Source organism: Malaclemys terrapin, chromosome 3 (assembly GCF_027887155.1).
Source record: "Malaclemys terrapin pileata isolate rMalTer1 chromosome 3, rMalTer1.hap1, whole genome shotgun sequence".
In the NCBI taxonomy this organism is placed as follows: domain Eukaryota; kingdom Metazoa; phylum Chordata; order Testudines; family Emydidae; genus Malaclemys; species Malaclemys terrapin.
The window spans coordinates 89,989,249-90,007,478 of NC_071507.1; the positions used below are offsets into that span (position 1 = coordinate 89,989,249).

At 43.4% G+C, this 18,230-nt stretch overlaps 1 protein-coding gene across 1 annotated transcript; it reads left to right on the forward strand.

Annotated features, from left to right (window-relative positions):
• The first annotated feature begins 3,510 nt into the window (after nt 1-3,510).
• SOD2 (superoxide dismutase 2) lies at nt 3,511-17,484 on the forward strand. The gene is made up of 5 exons (XM_054022494.1): nt 3,511-3,621; nt 6,212-6,414; nt 10,583-10,699; nt 13,772-13,951; nt 16,417-17,484. Exons 1-5 carry the CDS (start codon nt 3,593-3,595, stop codon nt 16,560-16,562), a joined length of 675 nt encoding a protein of 224 aa, XP_053878469.1. The 5' UTR covers nt 3,511-3,592; the 3' UTR covers nt 16,563-17,484.
• The last annotated feature ends 746 nt before the right edge of the window (nt 17,485-18,230 follow it).

The window sequence follows — 18,230 nt, forward strand, 5'->3', positions numbered from 1 at the left end:
TTGCTCACTGCTTTATAAAGCCTTGGCCTTCCTGATAGCCCTGCCCCCCGACTAAGGCTCAGCCAATGAACAGAGGCTTCTAGATTTCAAACCTTCTTTAGAAGCTCACAGCTCCCAACTGCTGGCCACAGCACATGGTCCTTCAAACAAACAAACAGACAAACACAAGCTCAGCACACAGCAAGTAACCCCCAAACACAAACACACACTACAGACAGCCACTTACCCCAAGGGTCCCATATTTGCTCCTCCTTCACCTGGAGAACTCCCTCTTGAAACTCCCTGTTAGCGGCCGCTGTTTGCAAAAGCACTGCCTCTCCTGCTGGGGATCAATCTCAGTGATTGACACACTTGGTGCCTTTGCTGTTTGGAAAATACCTACATACCTTTCAAGTGAAAGATCTGCCCTCTTTTAAAATCACATTTCAAAAAAATAGGAAGATTGTTTTGGCTCAGTATGACACTGCCCTGTCAATCTCCATAGTCCCTGAGATTTTCATGGGAGAAGAGTAAGGCAGATACTGACAAGGCTCTAAATAAGAGGCATTCTAGAACTAACAGTCTCCATCAAAGATTACCCCAGAGACTGACTACTTTAGAGACCTCAAGTGCCAGTACTGGGAGCTCTTCAGACTTTCAATTCTTCCAAAAAACATGGTGTCAGAAACCAACCCAGGTAGGTTGGGAAGGGATGGTGTGTGTCCCTAGTCTCTGCCAGAAGCTGGGAATGGGTGATGGGATGGTTCACTTGATTCCTGTTCTGTCCATTCTCTCTGAAACACCTGGCATTGGCCACTGTCGGAACACAGGATACTGGGCTAGATGGACCTTTGGTCTGACCCAGTATGGCCATTCTTATGTACCATCTAAGCATGATTGCTTTATCAAAGTGCCCAAGCACTCTGGCTTTCAGACTACTTACAGACTCTTCAGTGTCAGTAACCAGATGGTATCCCAGAAGTCATCAATGTTCTCAGTACCATTGTCATCTGTTAAACATGTATTGCTGAAACAGCACTCTCAGTACAAACGCCATCTTCTAAAATGGAACCACTGAAGCATTCAGCTCTCCAGGTACTGACACCAGCCGCTGTGAACCCTCGTATTACCTCGGCTTATATATATCAGGTACCTCAGGAAATTTGACACACCAAGGAATTGTATATATCTGATGTGATAGAATCTCTACTGTTAATGGATTCTGAACAACTAGGTCCCCAGACCTTATCTTTTCCTGATAGCACCTGATCTCCAGCACCCAATCTCCAACACCTACCTCACAGGACAGACAGCTGTCTTCACCATCATTGTCCGCCCCACCCTTGGACTATGTCGAGGATGATTCCTTAGATGCCCAGATTTTGGTACAGGGGTCTCCTGTCTATCATTAAAGGGACATTTTCCCTATCACTGTCTCTGGCAGAGAAATTCCTAGGAAAAACAATTTCATGCCCCTTCTCACTGGCATTACCAACATTGGATGCCCCCTCTTTTGCCTTATGGTCCACCTCAGGAGCCATAATGGGACACTTGGGCTGCCTATCATCAGTAGTTCTGAAGACCCAGCTCCTCTTGAGGAGATCACTGAAGGAGATATTCTCCTGCTACATCACTCCTTTCTCAACATCCCCAACCTCAGGAGGGCTCTTTTGAGGAGCAAGAGGTTGCAGCAGACAACGTGATGACTACTGCAGACTAATATTTCAGCATTGTTGCAAGATGAAGTGGTAATGCCTCTCCGCCGCACCTTCTCTTACAGACAGTTTTAAACAGTTTCAGTAACTGATGAAAAACATTGCTGACTCATTACAGATTCTGTTAAAGGAGATCCAGGAGTCACAACATAAACCATTGGACATTTTGCATACATTTTGCTCCAGTTGTGTGGCTCTACCAGGGAACGATACCTTAGTAAATCCTGCTAAAACCATCTGGCAAATGCTTGCCACCACACCAGATGAAAATGGACCAATAAACGTATTAGGTTATGGTGAAAAATTTGGAATTTTTGTTTTCACACCCTGTGCCAAATTCTTTAGTTGTGGAGCATGTCAATGAACATGACAGATGACACCACACAAGGTCTATACCTTATGATAAAGACCAACAGCAATTCAACCAATTGCATCCCAAGAGCTATTCTTCAGCAACCCTGCAATTTTGGATTACAAATTACCAAGTGCTGATGATGAAATACAACCACACCCATTGTGAAAAATCCAATAATTTTATTGAGCACCTCCCTGCAGAACACTGTGACCAGGTCAAGTCCATAATAGCTGAGCGTCAACTCCTAGTAGGGTGAGCAGACAGCAAATGTGAAAAATCGGGACAGGGGTGGTGGGTAATAGGAGCCTATATAAGAAAATGACCCAAAAATCGGGACTGTCCCTATAAAATCAGGACATCTGGTCACCCTAACTCCTAGCAAAAGCCTCATTGTGGGCTACAGTTGTCTGAGTTTCCTAGGGAGGTCCAAAATACTGTTAAAGACTTTCCTTTTGATAGATTTAAACTCTTTTCCAAGTCCACCAAAGAATCTCTCCATACTTTGAAGGATTCCAGGGCCACTCTCAGGTCCCTTGGCATATACATGCCTGCAAACAAAAGAAAATCTAGCAGGCCACAAATAGCACAGAGAGCTCATCTGGTTCAGGTCTTTACATACATAGCCCAACTGAACTATCAAAGAGGCCGCCGAGATCTCAAATGAAAAGACCACAACTGCTACCCTGACCCATCTGTCCAAGTGATAATGTTGATGGTTTGGCCAAGGGTCCAGAACATCCCCACCTCCAGAATCTTCAGCTGCACCATCCTGCTGACATCCCTCCCTTTGGAGACCATCTCTCCCATTTCCAACCTGCACAGGAGGCGATTATATTTTGCAGGCCATTGCATCTGGTTACTTCATTAATTTCACCTCCATCCTCCCTACCCACACCCTCATCCCCATCCCGTTTCTATGTGGCTGGGGGGCTATGCTGGGGGGGGGGGCTGTTTTTGATTCATTACTCTGATGCAGGATTATCATCTTGTATATGACAGGGCTAAATCGTGCACGTAGCTCGGGTCTCAACGTCGTGAAATGGCTACACATGCAATAAAAAACCAGCTATTAAAAAGTTTAACAAACGGAGGGAAACGTCAAAGACGCTCCTCACCCGGGGCACCATTTGGTTTGTGGCTGGTCCCGAGCACCACGGAAGCCCCGGCCAGGCCAGCGCCACTGAGCTGCCCTACAGGCAGGCAGGGAGCCCCCATCACCCGGCTCCAGCCGCCCTGCGCCACCGCGGAGGCCTGGGGCGCCAGGCTGGGGTTGGGCGGGTCCGACCCGAGCAGCGTGTGGGGCCGGCGGGCGCCCCCTGGGCAGCCCGGCCGTGCCTGGCCGCTTCCTTCCCGGGCTGGGCGCTGCCGGGGCCCCGGGAACGGGCGGGGGCGGAGGCGGATCGCTGGGCCCGGTCCCACGCTGGGCCTGGGCGGGGAAAAGCCGGGGCGGGGCGGGGCGGGGCGGCGCAAGCGCCTTGTTCGCGACCTCGGGACAGCGAGTGGCCTCCTGCGCTCAGTACTGCCCGGACCCGCCACCGCCGCTATGCTGTGCCGCCTGGCTTCCCGGGGCAGGTGAGGGCCCGCCCGGCGCGGGGGTCCTGGGGCGCCCGGCCAAGGCCACGGAGGGAGGCGCGGGAGCCGGGGGGGGCCGCAGGTGTCTCAATGTCGGTGTGACCTGCCCCTCCCCCACCTGCTCCTTACCCCTTTACCCTGCTCCTCATTATCTCCCCCGCTCTGCCCCTCCCCCACCTGCTCCTTACCCCTTTACCCTGCTCCCCATTATCTCCCCCGCTCTGCCCCTCCCCCACCTGCTCCTTACCCCTTTACCCTGCTCCCCATTATCTCCCCCGCTCTGCCCCTCCCCCACCTGCTCCTTACCCCTTTACCCTGCTCCCCATTATATCCCCCGCTCTGCCCCTCCCCCACCTGCTCCTTACCCCTTTACCCTGCTCCCCATTATCTCCCCCGCTCTGCCCCTCCCCCACCTGCTCCTTACCCCTTTACCCTGTTCCCCATTATCTCCCCCGCTCTGCCCCTCCCCCACCTGCTCCTTACCCCTTTACCCTGCTCCCCATTATCTCCCCCGCTCTGCCCCTCCCCCACCTGCTCCTTACCCTGTGACTCTGCTTCCCCCACCCCGTTATCCCCCCGCTCTGCCCCTCCCCCACCTGCTCCTTACCCCTTTACCCTGCTCCCCATTATCTCCCCCGCTCTGCCCCTCCCCCACCTGCTCCTTACCCTGTGACTCTGCTTCCCCCACCCCGTTATCCTCCCGCTCTGCCCCTCCCCCACCTGCTCCTTACCCCTTTACCCTGCTCCCCATTATCTCCCCCGCTCTGCCCCTCCCCCACCTGCTCCTTACCCTGTGACTCTGCTTCCCCCACCCCGTTATCCCCCCGCTCTGCCCCTCCCCCACCTGCTCCTTACCCTGTGACTCTGCTTCCCCCACCTCGTTATCCCCCCGCTCTGCCCCTCCCCCACCTGCTCCTTATCCTGTGACTCTGCTTCCCCCACCCCGTAGCTGGGTGGGCTTCTTGAACTAAATGGGGCTACTTATGTGAGTAAATCTAAGCAAATGCTTAGGTGTTCAGAGGCTTGAGCCCTTCATACTGGAAAGCCCCCAGGAACAGCTCTTGTTTCCTTTGTGTGAACTGTTTAGCATCAGAGAGCAAGGGTGGGTGAGGTGATAGCTTTTATTGAACCAACTTCTGTTGGTGAAACAAGTTTTCAAACTTATCTAGAGCTCTTCTTCAGGTCCTCAAAAGCTTGTCTCTCTCACCCACAGAAGTTGGTCCAATACAGTACAAGATATTACCTCACCTACGTTGTGTCTCTAATGTCCTGGAACCATCATGACTATAACAATACTGTTTAGCATAAGGGAGCTGGATGTTGCCAACTCATAATTTTATCACTATTTGTGTTGTAGCTGGTGTTTTTCCTGAAGCCTTAGCTGTTGGAACCAAGAGATTGCACAAAAATCTTGGCTTTTCTTAAAGAGAGAGAGGTTTCAAGCTTCCATAGTTGCAGTGAAAAGGTTGCTTGGGGCTGCCAGTACTGTTAATAACTTCTTTGTACGTCTGGACCTTAATTACATAGAGTAAAATTCTACCAATGTTACTCCCATTGAGAAGTACCTTATGCCACAAGTAATCACAATGAAATTAATGGGACAACTTGAGAAGTGTCACAGATTAGGGCAACTGCACCCCTGTTCCCCTCTGTGAGCCAGCAAGGCCACCCACGCTCAGGCATTCAGCTGCCTAGTTGTTACCTCACTAGGGTGGAAATCTACTCTCCCTTCTGACTGGGGTATTTCCAGGCTGAGCAGTTCCCTGCCTTCATTGTGTTACTCCTAGCAAAGGCAGTTTAAACAGTCCTGCTTAGTTTCTCTTCAATGACATAACAGTGCAGTTGCTACGGTGTTAAGTTACCACACAGTTCTTCCTATGCAGGCCTATTTTTATTCTTGGGGTAAAAGCATGACAGAGAAAACACATTAAAAACAATAAAAGAACCAAGTTATCTGCTAGCCAGTGTACCGGAGATTTCCCCCCAGTTTTGGCCAGTGAGTCCTTCAGACTCCCAAGGAGGTCTCTTGTAAAATCACAAATTCATAGCAATTTCAGCTCTGAACTAGCACACTCATGAACAGTGGAGTTCATCTTTCATGCAGTTTGGGGAGCTGGTAAATAGTAGACACTGGGACTCTTTTCCCAGGGCATAGCTTCAGAAGGATGGATTTAAGTTGGATAATTTGCATTCCTTTTACCCCCAGGTATTTCCTAGGAAATCCACTTTACGTGCATTGTCCCCAAATGTCCTTTGAAGTTCCTAACATTTCCCCCAAGTTTTACCTTGGTCTCCTAGAAAAGTTACAAACAATACTACAACAACACATAAACAATTACAGATTTTTAATACATTGGACCCCACAAGTATTAAATCTAATTCATTAAAGTTTAACTCCATTCAGTGAAGTTAATCTTAACTCCATAAGGTTTGTCCAAGACATTATCAGTCTGTCCTAGTAAGAGACTAATCAGCATAAAAGTGGCAGGATCTGGCACATGAGACCATTGTGTAACTGTATTTGCTTTTTAAAAAATAATTTAATATTGAATGTTCAATAAGATGAGTATTTTTTTTTTTTTTTTTTCAGGAGTCGCACTCAGCTGATTGCAGCTTTGGGATGTTCGGCCTCCAGGCAAAAACACACTCTTCCTGACTTGCCTTATGACTATGGTGCCCTGCAACCCCACATCACTGCAGAAATCATGCAGCTACACCACAGCAAACATCATGCTACTTATGTAAATAATCTGAATATTGCAGAGGAGAAATATAAAGAGGCATTGGCAAAAGGTATGTGTGGGCGCTGTTAACAGAAGGGAAGAAAGCTACTACAATCTTATCTTGTAGTTACTGCACGTGACTGGTAGTCAGGAGATATGGGTCTTATTCCTAGCTTTGCTACAGTCTTACTGTCATGACCTTAGAAAAATCACTTAACTAAGACACTTAACTGAGACACCTATAAAAGGGTGATACTAGAGTATCCACCTTCCTCTCAGGCATGTTAGACTTAACTTATTAGTGGGCTCAAACTTAAGGTTTTCCACAAAACTCTATAGAAGTGTAATATTAATAATACTTTAGATACATAGCAATATTACAAATTTTTTGCTTGCCAAAGTAAATGTATTTAAAAATTTCTGCATTGGTTTCCTGTAATGTCAGTGCTGCATGTCTTCTATTTCAGAAAGTTGGCAGCAATAGTCTTATATACTCTTAGCACTGTTTTCAAATATGTTTCAGTTTAATTGTATTGAGAAGTTCATCTTACATCTTGTTCTGTCAGAGTACTGGACTGGTAAAAAGGAGTGAACCTCCCTTTAGCCAGGCAGATCAATTTTTGTTGGTGCTGGTGACATGTTTCTAAAGAACACCTGATTTTTAAGATGTGTTCTGTCTAGCGTCACCTCTGCTACTATAGTTGGTTAACACTTTACAGGAATAGTTGGCAGCACTTTTACTGCTGTGCATAGAATCGGAGAAGTGCCAAGAAACTGGTGACAGACAACAGTGGGAAACCCACAGAAGATGCAGCCAGCTACCGCCCCATTGCTCTCAACCACCAGCAAGCTCATGGAACAGGTGCTGCTCCACCATCTGTCTGATATTATCAAAGACATCCTCCCAGCAAACCAGGCAGGATTTCACTGGAAGAGGAACTGCTGTGACCAAGTAGCTTCACTTATTGGCCACATTGAGGCAGGATTCCATAGTAAGTTGAAGACCGGGATCACCCTTGTTGATCTGTCCTCGGCATACAACACTGTCTGGAAACAGGGCCTTCTCCTCAAATCTCCCGCATCATTCACTGCTGGCGAACAATCCACCTCTTGGCGGCAATGACTGGGGACTGCTGCTTTTAAAGTACACCTTAATAGCAGGATCAATAGACTAGGAACTCTTAACTTGGGCATCCCTCAGGACTCTGTCCTGGCCCCAATACTTTTTAATCTATATATCGGAGATATACCAGCGACGTAGTCAAGGAAATTATGTATGCGGATGACATTGCCCTAGCTGTTCAGCATACAAGCTTAACCTGAGATCTTAGCAGAATGGCTGATTATTTCCAATGCTGGAAACTTAGGCCTAACCCAAAAAACCCCATGGTAACTGCTTTCCATCTGAATAATAAAATGGCTAATACCAAACTTGATGTACAGGTCTGCGGTGAGAGTGTCAGACACGAGGTTAATCCAAAGTATTTCAGCATTACACTGGACCAGAGATTGACCTTTCAACAACACCTCAAGAACACCTGCGATAAAGTTAGGTCTCATGTTGCGCTTATCAGAAAATTGACTGGAACATCATGGGGCTTCAGTCCACGAAATTTACGAACCACAATAATTGTCTTGGTATATTCTGCAGCTGAATATTGTGCGCCAGTGTGGTCTCACAGCAGTCGCACTAAACTCCTTGACACTCAACTCAGTAATGGTACATGCATAATGTCAGATGCTCAAATCAACCCCAGTTGACTTGCTCCCGGTCCTATTGCACATCTAGCCTCCACAGATTAGAAGAGCTGTTCAGACATCTCGCTTTCTTAACCATGTCAATGCAATCATGACAATCCCGCTGCACCATGACCTGCAGAATTTGCCAAAGATTAAAATCCCACAACCTTTTATGGAACTGTACCAAGACCCTTACATCCAACTTCGATGCTGAGGCTCAATGGAGAGTCACACATGGAGCATTTTGACCGCTCAAAACAAACAGCTTGTTGATCCTGTTGAGGAACCTCCGGATTTTGTTTTATGTGGGAAAGACTGGTGCAGATTGAATCACATCAGGACATCTTATGGGAGATGTGGGCAAACCTCCTTTAAATGGAAAATGAGGCAAACACCTGTATGCAACTGTGGTCACCAGGCACAAATGATGGAGCACCTCATCTGAGTGTCTTCATCTTTTTTTTTTGCCAGGGGCCTGAAGGTCATTCACCAGCTCACTGCTGAGCATCATGCTGGCTGTCAAACTTAGATACAAATTTGTAGTCATTGTTACCTACCCAACCCATACGAAAGAAGACAACTTTACCCACTACTGTACAGTATCATTTGGTGGTCATGTATCAGCATGTGCGATTCATTTCCAAAAATAACTAGGTGATTTAGGTGCACTTTAAGGGTCAGTGGGATTTACGCACCTAAATCAGGGTATTTCTGAAAATCGCTTGGTACTTAACTAACTAGGTCATTCATTTCAAATCCATTTTCTTCAAATGCCATGTTGTCTATAATAGAAGCGTGAATTTAGTTCCCTCTTTTATCTGGATTAGACCATGCATTTTCCTTTCAGTAGTGGTCAGAGGAAAGCTTTGTTGCAGAGAAGAATTAGAGAAAATAGGATTAAGGAGGGAAAAGAACCAGACATACTGCTTATTGCACAAAAGCATAGTAATTAAAGAAATGCAGGATTGTTGTCTCCATTGGTGGCTCCCAGATAAGCAGATACCTGTCTGCAGCATTGTAAACTGTTCCTGATATGGTGTATTAATGGTACAGACCAAGTACTGCATTTAGATACGTACACACAGCTTCCACTGACTTCACATTGAATTGCATGTGTATATCAGAAGACAGGGTTTATCCCTTTTTAAAAAAGTCTTTCAGATGTATTCTGTACACCCTGAATGTTCACTACTGTGTAGTGTTGTTTTTTGTTAACATACAGCAGTGTTAGTAAATAGTTGCTTGTACAGCTTTAAATGCCAATAAACTCAATACTTCCAGTAGCATGAATTTTGTCCTTCAGAGTTCAGTTTTGTAAACATTGCTAGGAAAGAGCAAAGTCTCCATTTTTGTCATCTAGTTTAAAAATAACCCCCCAACAACATAAGCAATATGCGAAAGCATGCCTTTCTGAGAATGAAAACTTAAATTAGAATGAAACTTCCTCATATTTAAAGAAAAATATCTTAGTAATGCATTTCAATATTGGACCACATACTGTAGTATTTTTAAAGCAGTGTTAATCTGTAGGTGTGTGCTATCTTGTACTCTGTTAATTAGTATTTTAAGTATAGCTCATGTAATGTATGTATGTTTGTTTATTTAGAGAACATTGCTTTTCAGAGTTTTTTGTACTCATTTGAAAAATATTAAATTAACAAGGTACCCAAAATGATTTACGGCCCAGTTCAGGAAAGTGGTTAAATGCATGCTGCTTGCTTTCCTGAACTGGGTCATTACTACAGAAAATAAGAATATTTTTACTTCTATAAATTTAATATTTTTTCCAATTTAGACCCCGATTCTATAACTGGTCCCTCACAATTTCAGGGATTTGCCAGTTGCAGGATCAGATCCTTGGACAACTAATTCTTTAGGGTGTACACCATGTCTTCATATGCAGTTATACAATGTCTTCCAAATGTGGAGGTCTGTGGTTATTAACTGCAGTTATATAGTGACTTGCCTCTGGCTTATAGTACATTCATTTTTTGTTTCTCACACAGTAACATGTAGCACTGTTAGTGGGTTGCAAAATCAGCGTAACGATAGTCTATCAAGTAGCTGTTTGGGTTTTGATCTTGGTGTTCTAAACAGGGTTTTGAATGGCTAGGGTGAGGAAAATGTGGACTGAACTTCCAGTGCCCCTGTGTACAACTGTGGCTTTTCAGGCTTTGTCTTCACCCGGGGAAAAAAGGAGTGTTCTTACCTTAGGTTAGTTAACATGTGATAACCAACATGAGGTAAAATTCTAGTGAAGACAAAGCACATATTATGTGTCAAGATGTCAGAGAGCTATGTTAAAACAGTTTTGTGTAGAATATGATTTACAGTGGTGAGCACAAATGCCACAAACTTACTTTTTCACAAATTGTAATAACCTGTTACAGCACTATACTATAGGTAAGCTTTTATCTTGTTACGAACAGGGCTTACTTTATTCATCCCTGTGGCAACATTTTCTTCCACTTAATTCTGTTGATCTTATGTGTCTTCAGGTGATGTTACAGCTCAGGTGTCTCTTCAGCCTGCACTAAAGTTCAATGGTGGGGGTCACATCAACCACACTATCTTCTGGACAAACCTTTCTCCTAATGGGGGAGGAGAGCCTCAAGGTTAGTACTCATTGTGGATGGCTTACTGATATGTCAACATTAACAAATAGAATTAATTGTGACAAACTGTGGCCTGTAAAGAAATCTCTTGTATTTAGTTTGTCACTTAAAAGCTAAAAGATTTGAAAAATTAAGATCCTTCAAAATCGTCAGTCTTCTAGTATGTCTGCTCAGCACCTAACGTAATGGGGCCCTGATCCTGATCGAGACCTTTAGAGGCTCTTGTAATACAAATAATTAATATTCTAATTTTTTGCATGCACTCTAAAATAGAGCTTTACTGAGCATGAGACTAGACTTTTATTAAAGACCGACTTGGTTACATAGGTAGCTATATATTTGTTCACAGTATAAAAGCTGCCATTATTATGATGTTGCCATTGTAAAATTCATTAACTTTTTATTTTATTGATTGACTATGGAGTAATAAATTAGCCACCCGAAACTGTGATAATGCAATAAAAGTCTCCAAGACCTAGATTAGTGTTAAATGCACTGCAATCCAGGGAAAGAAAAAACTCACTGGTAACAAAAATCCACCATTCCAGGAGTTGGATCGGGCTGTCATTGACCTGACTCATTAGCTTTAAGGCTTTAAAAGACCTCATGGAAGATGTATAGTTTAAAAGAAGTAAAGTGTAGAGGTGTGTTGGACCAGTGGTTCTCAACCTTTCCAGACTACTGTACTTCTTTTGGGAGTCTGAAGCCCGATCCCTGCTGCCCAGGGCTGAAGCATGTAACTTAGCTTTGCAGGGCCCCCTGTGATGTGGGGCCCCAGGTAGTTGCCCTGCTTGCCACCCCCCAATGCCGGCCCTGGACTTGTAACCCCCTAAACCCATCCTGCGACTCAGGATAAGAAACACTTCTCTAGATGAGTTGACATACCCCCTGGAAGACCTCTGTGTACCCCTAGAGGTACACATACCCTGGTTGAGAATCACTGTGCTATAGACCACGACAGGGAGGCAGTTAAAGATATTGGGGACCATGTAGAAAAGAACTGGAGAAGGACATGAAGGAGGCTTTAGACGAAGGTGATTCTCCCCCAGCCCTCCAAAAAAATTAACAATTTTGTTTTTATGTAAAATCAGAAAGTGTTTTGAGTGGAGGTGTCAGTTCTTTCAATCTCTGGGATTCAGGATAGTACATAACTACTTCAGTTTTGCTCTGGTAGAAACTAGGCATTTGTTGCTATGAAGTAGTTAACATGCTTTGAAGAGTCACTGTTAAGGTTAAGATTCTATCACGGGTATTTTTAGTAAAAGTCAGGGACAGGTCACCGGCAATAAACAAAAATTCATGGAAAGCTGTGACCTGTCCCTGACTTTTACTAAGAATACCCTGAGAGGGGTATGGGGGGGGGGGGGGGGGACGACTAACAGTCAGAGTGCTGCTGGGAGCTGACCTCTGGCAGCTGCTCTAGCCCCACCACTGCTTCTGTGGCAGAGGCTGACTGCTGCTGCTCTAGCCCCAGCCCCAATCCTGGCTGCTGCTTCAGCTCTGGAGCTGCTGCTCTGGTGGCCCTGGGGCTGACAGCTGCATCAACCCTGCCACTGCGGAAGAAGTTATGGAGGTTCTGGAAAGTCCTGGAATCGGCAACCTCCATGACAGAATAGTCTCATTAGCCTATATATAGGTTGTAGTTTAACATCATAACCGCTCATTAAAATTGTAGCTTCATAATTCAATGTTTACTAGTTCTTCTTTGTCTTCAAACGACCAAAAAAAAAAAAAAAAAATAGAAACTTCAGAATTTCCACTATGGAATTAAGAAACAGGAAGGGGGAGTAAATGTCACTGCAGCTAAGCTTGAATAATACAGTTCAGGCTCACTTGTGTACAAGAACTTTGTGAAATACTTTAGACTAAAGTCTGCTTTAGTTTTGCTTCCCCTTATCTTGTACTCCTTGCAGCTTCCTCGGTTAGAAATGATTAGAATATGCTCTCCTGGAAGTTTAAGCAAAGACCTAGCAATGCTGCATTAAAGCCTATATGTACAGCACTATAAGAGTTCATGCTCCTCTTCAGGTACAGAAGATGCATCATTTGCTTAAAGAGCCTACAACTGAAGTTAGACAAAGAGGCTAGGGAAGAGAGTTGGTCATGACAAAACTATAACTGGGTTCAAAAAAGAATTAGATAAGTTCATGGAGGACAGGTCCATCAATGGCTGTTATCCAGGATAGTCAGGGACACAATTCCATCCTTTGTGTGTCCCTAAACCTCTGACTGCTGGAAGCTGGGACTGGACGGCAGGGGATTGATCACTCAATAAATTGCCCTGTTCTGTTCATTCCTTCCAGAACATCTGATATCGACCAGTGTCAGAAGACAGGGTACTGGGCTTGATGGGCCATTGGTCTGACCCAGTATGGCTGTTATGTTAGTTACAGAGGGTTTATAATACAACTGCTCAAATACTACCTTACAATATGGGATACAGATGATAGTGATATTAATGCATGCTGCAGCTCAAACATTCAGTAAAGTCTAAACACGTTCTTATAATTCTAATGCAATGCCTATTTTAACAATACCGTGGGTAAGCCAGCCTGATTCAGCTATGTATTTGTCAGTATTCAATTGAGGTGTGGGGACCTTGGCGTGAGCTGGCACCTGGTCATCAGTGAGCTTCAGAGGTGCAATCTGTGGGAAAGTTTATACGGATACTTGTCTCGCATACTGTCAAGTCAGACTATCTAGCACTCTTCAAATAACACCCCCCCCCCCCACCCATTCATCCTGCTGCCTGTCTGTCTGACAAACACATAAGCTCCTTAGTATTATAAATATTGGATAAGAGCATGGTAGTACCTTTACGTTGATTATTCAACTTGGAGATTTTTTTTCCTTTCTGCTTTCCTTTTAAATTGCAGTATCTGTATAAAATACTAATGCATAAGATCTATTAAGAATTACTTCTTTTTCCTTTCTCAGAAAAAATGAGGAGGGGGAAGCCAACTGCCTCTGCCTCTCTGACTTCAAAAATAAATCTTGATATCAGCTGGAAAATAGTGTAAAGTGTGTGGTGTGTATGTTGTTGTTGTTTTTTTTTTTAAATAAACATTTAAGGGGAACTGATGGAAGCCATCAAGCGTGACTTTGGCTCCTTTGGAAACTTCAAGGAGAAGCTGACGGCAGTATCGGTTGGTGTTCAAGGCTCAGGATGGGGGTGGCTTGGTTTTAACCAGGACCAAGGCCGTCTGCAGGTCACTGCTTGTTACAATCAAGACCCTCTGCAAGGAACAACAGGTTAGTTTTGTTTTTAAGTGATCTTTGAAAGAAAACCCAAACTGTTATGTATATTTGAAGAAAGTAGCTGCAGTGGCAGCTTGAAAGGGCTATTTAATACATCCATCTTTTTATTTCTAAGTAAATATGGCTAGAGAGAGACTGCATGTGACTTTATCTTTATTAAAAATTATGAAAAGTAGTAATATCCTTTTTAAACCTAACACTTGTGAAGAACAGCTTATAAATTTTGGAGAATGTGTGGGGGAGGAGGTTTTAAAATCTTAGCTTCGGTGGACAGGGAGAGGAGGAAGATGGATGAATTTTCAGCTGTACAGGGACTTCAGCTTTGATGGATGATGGGAGGGTTGCTCATATGGTTTCTTCTTTGGAGAAAGTAATTTAAAGAGGCATCAACTTAAAAATTGCCTTCATTTGAACACTTTTTGCCTCTCTTTGCAAACAACACTTAATATCACCTAGAAGTGGAAGATTAAACTGGTTTGTTTGTTTGTTTGTTTGTTCTATGTGTTTGACAGCACTTTGTGTATAATTAATTTTCCCCTGTGTGTAGGCTTTTCTCTCAACAGAGGGGAGAGAAACCTCTTCTCTTTTTACAATCACACTATTTTTATTTTTAAACATGCTGACGTTGACAGGGCACACTGGGACATATGTTAAAACCTGAAATTACACTTACCTTTGAATCACTACAACTAGGGGAGGTGTATGCTAATGACAGATACCGTATATACTCGTTCATTAGCCCATTCGTTTATAAGCCGACCCCCCCCCCCCAAGATGGATAAGTAAAGATAACAAAAACTGTATGACCCTTTCATAAGCCTACCCTATATTTCAGGGGTTGGAAAACTTTGGCTCCCAGCCTGTCAGGGTAAGCCGCTGGCAGGTTGGGACGTTTTGTTGGCATGGAGCCGCTCAGCTCCCTGTGGCCACAGTTTGCTCGTGCCACTTCCCACAGCTCCCATTGGCTGGGAACGGCGAACCGCGGCCACAGGGAGCTGAGGGCTCCATGCCTGCAGACGCTCCAGGTAAATAAAATTACAATGTATTAGATTTTCAATTCAATGATTCCACAGAGCAGGGATTGGCAACCTTTGGCACACGGCTTGCCAAGATAAGCACCCTGGCGGGTTTGTTTACCTGCCGCGTCCTCAGGTTCTGCCAATTGCGGCTCTCAGTGGGCACAGTTTGCTGCTCCAGGCCAATGGGGGTGGCGGGAAGTGGCGGCCAGCAAATCCCTCGGCCAGTGCCGCTTCCCGCAGCCCCCGTTGGCCTGGAGTGACAAACCGCAGCCAATGGGAGCCGCAATCGGCCAAACCTACGGATGTGGCAGGTAAACAAACTGGCCCGGCCTGCCAGGGTGCTTACCCTGGCGAGTCATGTGCCAAAGGTTGCCGATCCCTGCCATAGAGTTTAAAATCATCGAATTTTGGTGTAGACCTGGTTATAAGCCGACCCCCGCTCTTTGATGCGTCACCTTTTTACCAAAAATATTCAGCTTATGAACGAATATATACGGTATATTGTCAACCAGAGATGGCTCTTAAAGATTTCTCAGCCAGGGATAAGCCAACAGCAAAATGTTGGCCCTGACCCCTTTTAAAAGATATCTGATTTGCCGTGTGTGGGTTTTATTTGACTCTATGCTGTGATGGTAGCAGTTGAGCCAATTGGATTCAGACTGCACTGCTGAGGGAAGATACCACAGTACATCTAACAAGGTGCATAATTTTTGATGGTTTCTCTTATTGTCCGTCTTTCCCTCCAATCCCAGTGCAAAAACTCTGCAAACTTCCGCCATGGCTCTAGAGAGAGAACAAACCACACATGACAGTTGTTAATCACATCAGTTAATGGACTTTTGGAAGGCACTCAGATACTGTGGAGTTGAGGGCCATACAAGAACCTATGTAGAACAGAATACAGGGGATGAACTGAATCTCTGTGGATTAGCAGCTGCAAAGACTGTTTAGCTGGATTCAGTTGCAATTCCTTGTTGGGGTTTCCTAATCCTTAATCTCTCAAAAACAAGGATATATGTAACTAAATCAGGTGTTTAATGAATGTATTTTGTGCCTTAAAACATATTAGAGTGGAATGTTACATAAGCACAGTTTCTAGAAGTATGATTATTGTTGCACCACAGTAGAGTATTTTGCAGTAACAGTGTTCCTTAAGGCAGTTTTTCCAGTTGAAAACTTTATTTTTAGAACTCAATCGTGCTCTCAGGATTGGGTGTTTTCATAGCTGTGTATCATAAAATCAGCTACTGCACTTCCTTTTTTATGGGAAGCAGCTGTATAAGATCTAGCAATGTGCGCCTGTGTGTTGGAGGGTTCATTGTCATCTTTAAATGTTATGGAAATGAAGAATAAAATAGTTGGAAATATTCTGAAGTAGGGTTTTGAAGTTTTGAAATGTTTCTTATTCATAGACTCTCAAAGTTATTTTCTCTTTTCTAGGTCTTATTCCTCTGCTAGGAATTGATGTGTGGGAGCATGCTTATTATCTTCAGTATAAAAATGTTAGACCTGACTATCTAAAAGCTATCTGGAATGTGATCAGCTGGGAGAATGTATCTGCAAGATTCACAGCTTGCAAAAAATAAAGTGGAGGTCTCACACAGACTATTACAAGAGCACCAGTTCTACTCTGAAATAATTTTTGTAGTAGTGTGTTTACTGGCTTGTTAATGAGTCAATCCACTGCTGAAAACACTTTAATGCATCCAATGAAAACATTTGCAATCAAGCCAAGTGTCGAATTCTGTGAAAGGTATTTACCCATAGACTTAAAGCTTTAAACTCTTGTGCAACAAGTGGAAACAATTCTCTAATTCTTTGTAGGGATATAACTCTTTAACATTTAATTGTGGTTCTGCTGAAGTTTCCTGTAGTTGATAGCAGTAAACTTATGAATGTATCTAGTGTTGTCCTTTACTACAGAAGGGAAAACCAAGCTAATCTACATCACAATGGCTTTGTGAGGAATAGTTACATATGAAGCACTATAAAAGTGCTAATTATTAATAAATAACATACTAATACATCTCACAATACTTGCACAGATTGTTAGGGAAACTTTGTTTCCAGGAGCATTTAATGATTTCAAAGGCAAAAGTGATACTCAAAATAACTATTACAGGTTAAATATGCAGTGCCAGGGAGCTTCCTTTAGAAAGTGATAGTAGCAAACATTTGGAAAAAAAAAAAAAAAAGACTGCATTGAATGGGGAGTAGTGGGACACCTGATTCACTTGTGGTAAGGGGGTTTGTTATGCTCTTGAAGCTTCAGTGTATGAGTTTTGGTCCCTTTATTTAGGAGCCAGTGAAGATAGAAGTATTTTCCCACAGCTGCGCTCTGTTCCATATGGAAATATAGTTGACAGCAAGTGATGATAATCCGATTACTGACTGTTTTCTGATGCTTATTGATCTAACTTAATTCCTTGTTGCACTTAAGTATTCAAGTAGAAATGTATGTACCTTATTTGTTGCCATAAATAAAAATAAAAAAATTCAATAACTGAATCCATAGTAATACAACTTAATCATAGTAAGTCCAGATACGTTTCCCTTCAGCTGCAGCACAAAGGGACCACCAAGCTACCTACATACAACAGGCATCACAACAAACTTCCTTGGACCTCTGAGGATGCGTGATGCAAGGCCAAGTGGGCATGCTATGCTTTGTGCGCTCTGCATTTTTTTTAATACAATACATGGGGTAATTGGCTTTAAAATCAATTAAAGATGCAATGTTTGTCCTCTACTATCTTGGTAAAATAAGCTTTTTTTTTTTTTTTTTTTTTCAAGGTATCTTTCTGAAAATAGATATGCTCTTATAACTCATAGTTCAGATAGAAAATGTAGTTTAGCAAGAAAATGCAATACTGGGAGTCAGGATGGATTGATTTTAAACAGCGATTTAAATCATGGTTTAAATTACGAAGTCAAAAGCCTTGATTTAAACAATTGATTTTAATCATCTTTTTCCATTTGTACTTCAGTTATTTTTCCTAAAAAAAGGTGCATTCTCAGTGATATAACCACTGAAATGTTGACTTACAATAAAAAGCCTTTTCACTAGGTTTGGTACATCCTTTTGCCATTTAGGAGAGTATGCTATAACTGTACATTAAGCAATTGTATAGCTTAATATTTTCAGATTCTTCTTCATTGTGCACTTTTAGTGTGTTAGAAACCAGTGAATAATGTATTGCTTATTTACCACTATTGTGCCATATGTTTAAAAAATTGACCCCAAAAGAATGAAT

Excerpts from the sequence above, each read along its gene's own strand:
- SOD2 (XM_054022494.1), top strand. The coding sequence starts at position 3,593 with ATGCTGTGCCGCCTGGCTTCCCGGGGCAG. Across the intron at positions 6,415-10,582 it reads TAAAGAGGCATTGGCAAAAG|GTGATGTTACAGCTCAGGTG; the intron begins GTATGTGTGGGC and ends ATGTGTCTTCAG. Across the intron at positions 13,952-16,416 it reads CCCTCTGCAAGGAACAACAG|GTCTTATTCCTCTGCTAGGA; the intron begins GTTAGTTTTGTT and ends TCTCTTTTCTAG.